The sequence below is a fragment of the Arachis stenosperma genome, chromosome 4 (genome assembly GCF_014773155.1).
Source record: "Arachis stenosperma cultivar V10309 chromosome 4, arast.V10309.gnm1.PFL2, whole genome shotgun sequence".
Lineage (NCBI taxonomy): Eukaryota > Viridiplantae > Streptophyta > Magnoliopsida > Fabales > Fabaceae > Arachis > Arachis stenosperma.
This window is the reverse complement of record NC_080380.1, coordinates 146,965,611-146,978,935: the sequence shown is the minus strand read 5'-3', so window position 1 is coordinate 146,978,935 and position 13,325 is coordinate 146,965,611. Positions and strand designations below refer to the sequence as shown.

At 32.2% G+C, this 13,325-nt stretch overlaps 1 protein-coding gene across 1 annotated transcript; it reads right to left on the bottom strand.

Moving 5' to 3' along the window:
• Nucleotides 1-5,311: 5,311 nt before the first annotated feature.
• LOC130977079 (isoflavone 7-O-methyltransferase-like) lies at nucleotides 5,312-7,654 on the bottom strand. The gene is made up of 3 exons (XM_057902080.1): nucleotides 7,397-7,654; nucleotides 6,294-6,815; nucleotides 5,312-5,611 (listed from the first exon to the last, which is right to left on the bottom strand). Exons 1-3 carry the CDS (start codon nucleotides 7,652-7,654, stop codon nucleotides 5,312-5,314), a joined length of 1,080 nt encoding a protein of 359 aa, XP_057758063.1.
• Nucleotides 7,655-13,325: the final 5,671 nt, after the last annotated feature.

Sequence of the window (13,325 nt, the reverse complement as noted above, 5' to 3'; positions counted from 1 at the left end):
CGGTGCACGAGCATTCGTACGACCTCTCGCACTACCTCTACCGCGTCCACGAGGCGCCATCTGGTTCCTATACACACCCAACAATCGATATTAAGTTGATCAGTCTCAATATCGGAAGTCTAGTGCTTCAAAGTCCCAAATGCATGCTCATGAACGTTTATGCCAATTATATCAAGCAGATATACTAATAGCACATAACACACATACAGAGAATGCACAGAAGCATAGTCAGTCCATCCCTCAGGCTCTACAGGAACGAACTGCTCTGATACCATAATGTAACACCCTACCATACAGAGTCTTATGCTTAAGTCATAATTCAGAGATGGCAAGGTATTATGACCTCTAAAATAAAAATTTAGTACGTATAGTAGTGTGAATGATTGATTATAACTAGGAGCCTTTGTAGAAAAAGGGGTAAACAAAAAAACATCGCAACTTAAAAGCGCAACACTCCGATCGATAACGTAACGAACAAGGATAATCCAACGCGAGATTATATATATACAAAGGAGTGTCAAAAACAGGAATATCAAGACTCAAGATCTGGCTGCGAAGATAACCGGTCCGAGCATAGCAATATATACATATGATAAAATAAGGAAAACCCCAAAGGAAACCCAAAGGGACACAAATACATATAACCTATTCTCCAAAATCTCCCATAAGAGGAGTCATCACAGTTTGTATTATTTAATGGAGATAAAAGTATCTAAGCGAAACATATAAACCAAAACATAGTCCCGACAACAAAGGATCTTCACAAATCTAGAAGTCTCCAGCATGCCTCAACGGGAAGCCTCACGTCCTGCATCTGAAAACCACAAAATCCGCATGGGTGAGAACCAGAGGTCCCCAGCATGGTAACAGCTTCCACATATATAATACATAATAATAGAGGAAAGCCAAAGGCAATCCTAGAACTTCCTCCAGATAATATCAAAGCTTATAAACAAGCTAACCATATAAGGGCATCTGACTAAAGATTCTTCAGTCTAACTAATACTTCCCTTTCCAATTCCTTCAAACCTCCAAACCACCAACAGGAGTATAATATATCAAACACAGTTATATCAGACAAAGAACATACAATTAGGAGCAGTTAAGACATTTAGACAATTAGCAAGTAATATGCAGTCAAATAGGCAATCTCAAACAATTCACATAGTATGCATATGATGAATGCCTGTCCCTAGTGGCTGATGATATCATCTTGTCGGTTATAGAGCCAACCCGACAAGTCCTGGTCGCTAACCATTGGACTGTCCCTCTGTCGCGCATCCCCAACTCGAGTTATACTCGTTATAAACTTGATCATAAACATGATCCATATCCATCACCCTCACTGGTGAATATTTCGGGGGCGAGCTCATCCGGGTCTTTCACAGTGCCCGGCCACACTTACGACATAGGGTCAACAGAGTCTCGAGCCTCCACCTGGAGCACGTGGTGGCTAGCCACTGCTTCCTCCCAGGGATCTCGTGCCTCTGATAGTGGAAGTGCAAATCTCAATTATCACTAATTCAGCATAAACATGCATGAATTCTCATCCATGGATCAACATCCATATCAGCCATCCGGCTCACGGTTCAGTCCAGAACCAGCCAATATTCATAGCATACACAGCTATTCCGGCTCACGGTTAAATCCATAACCAACCATTTCATTAACAATTACAGCCTTTCGGCCCATGGCATAACAAGCACTTCCACCACCATCATCCGCATCTCACATAATCATCTTTGATCCTCATTGATCATTCATTTTTCCCTTGCTTCACTCGCAAGTTACCTCATTCACTAGCCCCTTTTTAATAGCTAGGCATGTCATAATGATTTAAGACATAAATGGTGAGATCGGAGGCTTAGAAGTATGAGATTTGGCTTTTAAAACTCAAAAATCAACTTTTGGATGAAAACAGGGCCACGCATACGCGCACTCCACGCGCACGCGTGGATGGCCTCAAAAACTCATCGACGCGCAAGCGTCATGCACGCTAACGCGTGGATTACAAAATTTGCCAATCGACGCGTACGCGTCAACCACGCGTACGCGTGGGTGTTCTCGTGCCCCAAGCACAACACTAGCACAGTTCTGGCATACCTCTCTGGAAAATGGCTGGGCATTGGGTTCAGCACAATCGGCGCGCCCGCGCACATCACGCGTACGCGTGGATGGCACTTTTTCGGAAGATCGGCGCGTACGCGCCAGGTGCGCCCACGCGCAAGGGGTCATTCTGCTAAAAATTTTCTAAGTTAAAAGCTGCAGAATTTACAGATTTAAACCCCAATCTTCCAACGGACGTAACTTCCTCATTTTAAATCGTTTTTCACCCGTTCTTCGAACGGCATGGACATCCCAGATCTAATTTCATTTTTAAAACAGATTTGGTACAAAACGGAGATCCGTAGTCCGAGTTATGTCCCGTCAAAGTATGCCCAAAAACCATATTTTCATACAAAACCACAATATGCCATTTTCAAAACAAACCATTTTCATCTCTTTTCAAAGTCAATCAAAACATGCCAATTTCATCCCTTTTCTTTGAAATCAATCAAAATGTATCAAATTCAACATCAAGCCTCCTCAACTCACACATTGACACATTACCACAATTTACCAAAATCACTATCTCATCATTTTACCCCACTTCACCCAAGTGGCTTTAACACAAACATATTGACATATCATATACTATTCCTCATGCCAAATTCAACAACACCAATTCCCATAAATCATTATTGTACACAATCAACATCATACTCACCATCAACATGGTTCAACCCACAATTCAACCATAACCAATCATCAAGTATATATCACAACATGCATACTTCTCATACATCATACCATTAAGGCATCAATAATCATCATCACATATATGCCCACATCATATATCTCAATCATTTAACAACATCAACCATTCAATGCCTATCTTAGGGCATCTAGTCTAAGTATTTCCTACCACATTACATATTAGATACGGGAAACCGAAACCATACCTTAGCCGATTTTCCCAAGCTCCACCGGAGCACTTCCAAACCACTTATCCACAAGCTCTCAAGGCCTCAACACCTCCAAGAATAGATTTTTCACCACCAAACCCTTTCCAAACTTTTCAAAGTCACCAATCAAGCTCCAATATCCACACATACACAACCTAAGCCACAACCATCATACCCATACACAACATCTCAAAACCCAAACATCATAAAATAACAAAATACACTAGGATTGAGAATCTTACCACACCCAAGGTCCAAGGAGACAAGATTAACCTTCTCCTTCAAGAGAGTTGGGTCCTATAACATCAAAGAACCCAAAATCTCAACATTTTACCCATGAAACTCGAAAATAAGGGCTGGAATTTCGAACAGAAACTTGTGGCTTACCTCAAGATTAATTGTATGGGTTTTGTAGAGCTCTTCGCGGTGAACGCGTGGCCGCAAACGGAGCGGCAATCGGAGCTCTAGATCAAAAGTTATGGTGGTTTGAAGATCAAGTGAGAGATAGAAGGTTGAGAGAGTGTTCTTCCCCCATCCCTCTACTTTTCAGCGTGTTTTTGAGTGTTGTGAGGAGAGAGAGTGCTGAAAACTAGGGTTTTGGTTTAGTTATGCTGGGCCAAGGGCCCACTTTGGGTCCGGTTGGCCCGATTTGGCCCGTTCGGTCCAATCTTGGTCCGAATTCTATAAAATTGGTACCAAAATTCTCGTCTCAGTCTCCTCTATCACATTTAGCCATAAAAATCACATTTTAGGCTTTCTAGAATAAATTCTCATTTATGGGTTAATTAGCCGTTAGTTAACCGGGTTTTACAATAACCATCCAAATGGCTTAATCAGAGACATCAACAGATGGAAAGACAAGAATTTAAATATCTATTTGTGAATATTTTTAGAGAATGCAACCGATGTGCTGATTGCCTAGCACGAAAAAGTGTAAATTTAGAATTAGGACTCCACTTTTGGGACACTCCTTCTAGAGAAGTAGTCCAGTTACTAGTAGATGATGAACAAGGGGCATCTCTGCCTCGTATAATTAGTGTGTAATCTCTTTTTTGGGCTTAGGTCCCGTTTATTTCACTAAAAAAAAAAAAAGAAATGGTTCTGATGTGGCTGAGTATGTGATGTAGTGACAAAAGTATTTGTCTCGTATTAAGCCACACCAAATTTAAATCCTAGCAGCAGTCGTTACATTAGTGTGTGTAAGTGTATTGTATGATAAAAAAAAAAAACAAAGGTTTTGATTATGTGATTGATAAATGGGTTATATTAGGTAATTAATAACTTTTTTAAACAACATAGATAATAGGCTTTAAAATTAGTCCAATTCAAGTAAAATACATTAAACTCTCAAATTACTCACATAAATCTTAATATTAGAATAACTATTCGCACACCTAATAAATTAAATATCTAATATATTTATTATTCATCTTGTTTAATATTTTCATTGTCAATGTATATTTTTTCTTGATAAATATAAGAACATTTAATTCGTTAGACGGAAAACTTTTGTTAGTGGAGGCGATTGAAAAAAACCCAAATCTTTTAGCCCAAAGAATTTGGGGATAAGCTGTCTCTTTTTTATATGTTCTGCAATGTGTGGCAGTCAAATTAAAAGCCTTATATATAAAGCATTATATGAAGTTATGAACACTGCTATTTTTATTTACAATAAATATATTTTTATATTTTTATTTAATTAAATCTTATTATTCAAGCAGTTCAATTAGTTTTTTATATCTGTCACAAATTTGAATTTGATAAATAAAATCATTATATACACTGCATGGTAAGAGTTATCAATTTAAATATTATAGTCTTTTCATATTTATTAGTAGTAAAAAATTTAAATCTTTCTATTTTTAGTAAAAAAAAAAGAATTATTTTGACTAAATATATCAAGTAGTTGTTGAATAAAATCAGCAACTGTAGACTTGTCAAAAACAATTATGGGCCTAATAAAATATATTAATAATTAATTATGTTAGATGTACAATAAAATTAGTTACTAAAATAAAATATATATTAAAAATAAATTAAATTATATGTATATTTATACACAAATACATAATAATTAAATTTAAAAGTTGATTTTAGTGTGTAGCATTTTTCGTCAATAATACATTATTGGATCATATATTGTCTTACCACAAATTAAAGGACAAAATAAGACCCCTAGCTACCCTGGCTTAGCGTTCATCTTATTCATTAGTACATATAACTTCTATTTCATGACCATGATGACGATACAAATTTATTTAATTAGCTTATATAATAACATTCACTATAAAATTCTATTTAATTATTTAAGGATAGACCTCAACAAGTGACACAATTCCAGCTATAGGGAATAGTTTGTACCCTTGAAAGCCTGCTTCTATAAAGATTTTCTTCAACTCTTCTTCAGTTTTCTGTGCTCCATTGTTACATGTCATGTATATATCAAATTTGAGCTTCATGTCAGTGATTTCATGCTTGTCCTGCTTTTCATTGATCACAGACTCTATAATAATCACTTTTCCTCTTTTCCCATTGCTGGAAATAGCATCTTTACAATTTCTCAGTATCTTCACACAATTTTCCTCATCCCAATCATGTATAATATTCTGAAAACAAAAGAATTATATATAATTATTTTTATATTGAACATTTATTATTTATAGTAGCTAAACAAGTTAAATATATATTAACTAGTCTGACCATTTAAAATAAAGAGAAATATCTAAATTATTTCAAAAAAATTAATTTAATCGAATACTTTAGTCCTTAATATATTTGGTAAAATATGATACCATAAAAATATATTAAAAATTTTAGATAGATAATTTTTTATCAGATGTTTTTAAATCAAGATATAAAAATCTTTAAAATTTTTGAAATTCTCATATTAGTTTTTTCTTGTAAATAATGTGTAGACTGATTTGTTCACAAAATAAAATTTTAAAGACCAATCTAATAATTCAAATTCATTCGAGACTAAAATGTCTAATAAACATTTCTTTTCAAAACTAACTTAAAATATTATTCTAAAATAAATAGTATTTTTTTATATTTTTAAAATAATTTTTTTTTAAAATAGCTTCTCAATATATACCAAAAAATAAAAGCGACACTTATTGATATACGTGAAGTCCCACGTACAATTGTCTTCATGTGAAGTTGTTAGTTGAAAATTGTTTGATGATTTAATATGTTTGACTAAATTATTATTTAACGGTTTTTAACTAATAATTTCACAAGAAGTGAAATGCAGATGAGTTTCCACCTTAATTTAAATATATACTATACCTTGAGTAGAACTGCATGTGCTTTAGGAATAGATTTGAACATGTCACCACCAACAAAGCTCAAATTATTGGATCCTAACAAATTTTCCACAACCTGGGGAAGATCAAATACTATGCATTTCAACTTAGGAAATGCCTCACTAATAATCTTAGCAGTTGTTCCAATTCCACCACCAACATCCACAATGGATTCAAGCCCCTCAAAGACCAAACCACAACTTCTTAATGCCAAGTTTATCATTTTAGAGTCACAAGCCATTGCCTCGTTGAAGGACTTCAGATATTTAGGGTTTATGTTGAGAAACTCCCAAAATTCCATTCCTTTGGCCATGCCAAATAGTGAGAGATTATCTTCCTTATAAATCCATTCCTTCAATTGATTGAGTGGACCCATTGTAACTGGATCAGTAGCATACTTAACCATTGGAGATAAACAATAATCATTGCTACTAACAAGGAGCTTTGATGCAATGGTGAGACCATATGCTTCCTTCTCTTGTTTGTTTTCGTCATGGATTCTTACCTACGTTGGACCGTATATCTTTAGTTAGGGTTACATATATTAGATATACCATAATTTTATAAAAGAAATTAGGATACAAATTAATGCGACAATTTCACTATTAATTACAGAAATGGCCTTTGCCACTAATTTTTAATCGCAATTAAAAAAAAATTAATGTCATTAGCCACAGATAAAATAGTAACAATTTCTTTTGGAATAGCATATTTCATTTAGTCACAGATATAATCAAGACTTAAAAAATATTGATCGTCACTAATTAAAGATAGTTACAGTTCTCAAAACTGTGACTAATAAACCAAAAATCGCGACTAAATGAAAAAACAACTGCCTCCTAACCAGAATTCCTTATTCATGGCAAAAGTGTTCTAGTCATGGTTTTTGCGGATTTTAGCCACTGTTTTAACCGACGCTAAAGTAGTTCACTCCTCTTATAGAATATACACAATAAAAAGTTAATATTTTAATTTCAAATAAAAATTTCTCTAAGTTATTATTAAGAAAAATATAAAAAAATCAATGTAACATATATTTCTGGTATTGTTACTCTATATAATAATAATAATAATAATAATTCTTACTATGTGAAATAATCCATTATGTGCGAGGTAACGCATGAAGCGTTGAAGAGCCCCAACTCTGGATGATGGAAGTTGCAATGTTGAGACCAAGTGATGAAGGGTAATGGGTTGACCATGGTTGTGGATTATGTCTGCTATGTTGAGCTCAACACACCACTTAATACACATGGAATCTATGTAGGCACAACACTGTCTATACAATAAAGCTTGCCCTTCAAACATCTCAATTTCTTTGGGGCCAAGGATTGATGAACCCATATTTTTAGTGTATTTGATTTGCAACAAGGAGTTATTGTTTTAGATGTGCAACAATATATATTTGCTTTGCTTTCTATATATATAGAGTTTCAGCACCTTCTTGAAGATGATGGAGCACTAGTATTCAAGTATACATGTATGACTAATTATAAGAGTATACACTCCTTTTTTTCTTTTTTTTTTGGGTTTATGTAAATTTTTTGTGTAAGATTTTTTAAATTATTTTATACTGATTTTTTTTTTTAGTTACTAAGAATCAAACTTTAAATTTTTAGATTATAGAAATTCTGATTCTATGTTATAAAAATTACTTATTCTAAAAATTTAAGTTAATAAAAAGAATAATTATATCTCTAATAAATACGTTTTTTTTTAAACTATTTTACATGAAATAAAGTGGTATTCATTTTGAAATTGACAAAGGCATATAGTTGTTGATTTTCATTAAAAGTATTATTAATGGCAAATTTTCTATTAGATGAATGACTTGTAAAAGTAGGGAAAAAACAAAAGATAACAATTAGCATTATTATTGAAAATGGTTAATTTATTCTTTACTCCTGAAAATGATTACCTTAATTGGTAAGCACAAATAAGGTATGAAGAATTAAAATCCTCAATTTCTTTCAATATGATGTCAATAATCAATGAGAAGGTTCAACGTTCCTTCTTCCTTGTGCAAAAGAATGGTCTAGTTAGGTGATTCAGCCTTAAGCATTATTTGTTTTTAAGTGTTCATCATTATTAACTATTGAGTGAAATTTCGTAAAGTTTAATATTAAAAGTTCTGCCGATGAACTGTAGATCATACGACAATATATATATATATCATGTTCTAGAACTTTTGATATATAGTACACTAATGAAACCAAATTCATTTGTCAAGAACTCCAACTAATATTCCAACTACACTATAGAATAACGGTAAGAATTTTATAGGGACACTTATTTAATTTATTAGTGGGAAAATTCTCCATATATGATGATCTGTATTTTAGAATTTTACTTTGACTTTTATAGGGACACTTAGCTAGTTAGCTTATTAGTTATTATATTCAGTTTTATTTAGCACTTTAGAACATTTTCAATAGACTATTTTTAGAGTATTATTTTTAATTTGTTATTTTTAAAACGTGAATTGATTTAAAATCTATATTGAAATTGATTTATAAAATAAAATCGGTATCATATAGAGATTCAATATCATTTTGATAAAAAATTAATAAAATTTTATCACTTGTATAATTATATCGATAAAATAATTTAAAACAATATAAAACTTTAATTGAACTAATACTAAATATTGAAGAAACAAAATTTACTTTTAGTTTTAAATTATTATTTATGACATATAATCTCACAAATATTCTTGTAAAACTTAAAATAAAATGAAATTAGAATTAGCATTAGAGATGCTCTTATAGATAGTAAATGGCGTAACACGACAACTAATATTCTACCAATATATATCTTCCTTTTAGAATAATGCTACATAAAAAAAAATTGATCGTCAAATTAGTTATTATATATTTATGTATAAATATATAATATTTAATTTATTTTTAATGTATATTTTATAATAAAATATAAAAAATTAATTTTTAACTAGTTAATATTAATTAATTTTTTAATTTTAAAAATATTCATTTCTTAAAAGATTTAAAAGATAAACAAATTAATTTTAAGATAAACAAATTAAAAATTAAGAATTTGAAATCTGTAATTTTAAGATAAAAGATTAATTTTAAACAAATATTAATATCAGCTAAGAAAATTAACTCTTTAACATTACTCAAATTACTCAAGTCTAAACCTACACCAACCGTACATGAATGAGAGTTTCTAACTCCTTCAAAAGTATATGAGAATTTTTGTTTTTTTTTTTTGAGCGAATACCCTATCCGATTCTGACAATTATCTCGAAAGGACAATGAGGTTTCTAAGAAAAAAAAAAACTCAATCCGGTCCCTGATATTTTTTTTAGAACTGATTAGCCCCTGTGCTAAAAAAAAATTAACTTTTTTTGGCACAGAAATTTCGTTGTCCTTTCTAAATAATTGTTAGAAACCGGGTTGGATTTTTTTTTGTCAAGAGTCTCATTGTCTCATTGTCTTTTGAGATAATTCTCAGGGACTATTTTGGATTTTATTCTTTTTTTCATTCACATTATGATACATTAATTAGTTAGTTTAAAGAACGTAAATCTTTTTAAAATTTAATTTTAATTAATAAAAATAACCCATATTGATGAATTGAATAGAACAAAAAATTCTTATTTAAAGGACTTAGAAATTCTCCACACAATACATCACTCTTTTTATTAGTTTTGAAACCTACCCAGCCAAGGTTGTTGGAGGCTACTAGAACGAGTCTTTCATCTTTTATTTATTTATATTATTTTATTTATTTGGTAGGTAATTCTATATGAATGTGAATTATATAATGTATGATTTTTTTTATTGAATTTATTAATGTGTCCTGATTAATAAGACTGTTAAAAAAGAAATTGAGAACACATTTGATAATTTGGAGGAAATACTTTTAAAATTGGACTGTCAAGAAGAAATTGAGAACACATTTTATAATTAATAGTCCAACTATTTAACTTTTGCGACATAAAAAATATTGGACTACTATTATGTGGTGGTTAATTGTTATTAATAACTAATTGGATTCGTAAAACTAAATTAGATTTTATTTATCTTTATTAAAAAATGAGGGGAAACTGTTGTGATAAGGATTGTTGTGATAAGGATGAATGATGTGGATGACCATTTTTTATGAGACTTAGTTTACCAAGGGTGATTGTATTTAATCTAGTTTGAAAAAGTAAAGCCTTGCACATGTATAAATAGGGGCATAGGCTGAAACTTTTATACACACAAGTAATAAGAATTCTCTCTCTCTCTTTATATTGTCTATATACAAAATTCTTCCTCTCTTTCTTTTTTTCATACATTAATACATACATGTAAATATATAAGTATCATATCTTTTATATTAAGATAGTAATTGTGGTTAATATTGTTATCTAATCATATTTCTTTACTTTATGTTGGTTACTTCTTCCTTATTTATTTATTTATTTAGTTATTTAATAACACGTTATCAGCACGAAGCTCTAGCGAAGTTTTAGGAAGACTTCAGGTAACAAATTTTTATTATGTCGAAACTATTTCTTCTTGAATATAATACTCTTGGTATATTTGAAAATAATTATTTATCATGGATATAGATATTGAAATCCATCTTGATTCAATGGATCTTGAAGATACCATTGAGACTGAAAATAATATATCCCAGAAGGATAAAGAGAAAGCCATATTTTTCTTTTGTCGTCATCTTGAAGTATGATTGAAAAATGAATATCCCACATTAAAAGATCCTGCAGATCTGTGGAAAGACCTTGAAGAAATGTACAATCATCAAAAGACGGTTATACCTCCTCAAACCCGATATGTTAGAGAAAATTTTCTCGACCTTCCATATCTTGATTGTGCTCCTGCAGTATTGAGAAAAAGAATTTAAAAATGTTCTGAGTTAATTTCTTGCTTTCTTGTTGCTGAACGCAACAATTAGTTGCTCTTAAAAAATCATGAAGCGCGCCCAGCTGGCGCCGCCCCATTTCCTGAAGCAAATGCGGCAAATTATAACCCCAGAAGAGGTAAATGACAAGATTTTGATAACAAGAAAAATTATAGAAGGAAAAGAAATTATGCTCACAAGAAAAGATCTCACCAGAAGTGGGATAAAGAAAGAAATAATGGGTAAAGTAAATCAATTGAGGATAAATGTTTCCGTTGTGGTGGAAAGGGCCATTGGTCACGTACCTGTCGTACCCCAAGGCACCTAGTTGATCTTTATCAAACATCCTTGAAAAGGGATGACAAAGAAAAGGAAACAAATTTTGTTTCAAATGATGAAAATTCCATCACTCATTATGATGTATCTAATTTCTTTAAGGATTCTGAAGGAGATATTGGCTATTTGATCAATGATGGAATAATTTGATATATGTATGTGTTTGTTAAGTATTCATGTGAATAATTTTACTGTGCATGTACTTTTACTCATTTTATTATTATTATTTGTTTTTGAAGAAAAATGGTAAGGATATATTCTGAAGATATCTGCCTTGCGGATAGTGCAAGTTCGCACACTATTCTTAAAAGTGATATATATTTTACCCATCTTGTGCCAAAAGAAGAGTATGTTAATACTATTATTGGCTCAGGCAATGTGATAGAAGGCTCCGGAAGAGCTATAATTTTGTTTCTTGGAGGAACAAAATTTATAATAAATAATGCACTATTATCTACCAAGTCTCTGAGGAACTTGTTGAGTTTCAAAGATATTCGCTGAAATGGATATCATGTTGAGACAATGAATGAGGGAAATCATGAGTATTTATGTATCACAACTCATGATTCAAATAAGAAAGTTATATTAGAAAAGTTACCTTCACTTTCATCTGGATTGTATTATACCAAGATTAGTGCAATTGAATCACATGCCATTGTAAACCAGAAGTTTACTAGCCCAAATGAATTTGTAACTTGGCATAATAGATTGGGTCATCCGGGAACAACCATGATGAGGAGAATTATTGAAAACTCTCATGGACATTCACTAAAGAACCAGAAGATTCTTAAAACTAGTGAATTTTGTTGTGCTGCATGTTCTTAGGGAAAATTAATTTTAAGGCCATCACTAGTAAAGATTGGATTTGAGTCTCCTGAATTCCTAGAAAGGATTCAAGGTGATATATGTGGACCTATTCATCCACCATGTGGATCTTTTAGATATTTTATGGTCCTAATAGACGCATCTTCGAGATGGTCACATGTGTGCTTATTATCTTCTCGCAACCTGGCGTTTGCGAGATTATTGGCTCAAATTATTCGATTAAAAGCACAATTTCTAGAAAATCCAATTAAAACAATTCGTCTTGATAATGCTGGTGAATTTACTTCCTAAGCATTTGATGCTTATTGTATGGCTAATGGAATAAGTGTTGAACATCCAGTAGCTTATGTTCACACACAAAATGGGTTAGCAGAATCACTTATTAAACGCCTCCAATTGATTGCTAGACCTTTGCTTATGAGAACAAATCTCCCAACCTTGGTTTGGGGGCATGCTATTTTACATGCCGCAGCACTTATTCGTTTGAGGCCAACGAGTTATCATCAATTCTCTCCTATGCAATTAGCTTTTGGCCAGCAGCCAAATGTTTCCCATTTAAGAATATTTGGGTGTGCAATATATGTTCCCATTGCACCACCTAATCGCACCAAAATGGGACCCCAAAGAAAATTGGGGATATATGTTGGATATGATTCTCCCTCTATAGTGAGGTATCTTGAAATACAAACTGGAGATGTATTTAAAGCCCGGTTTACGGATTGTCATTTTGATGAATCAAAATTTCCAACATTAGGGGGAGAGAATAAGTTTCCTGAAAAGGAACTTAATTGGAATGCATCATCATTGATGCATTTAGATCCTCGATCAGGGCAATGTGAACTAGAAGTTCAAAAGATTATACATTTGCAAAGAATAGCAAATGAATTGCCTGATGCATTTTCCGATACAAAGAGGATAACCAAATCTTATATACCAGCGGAAAATGCCTCAATTCGAATTGACGTCCCAGTAGGACAAGTAGCCA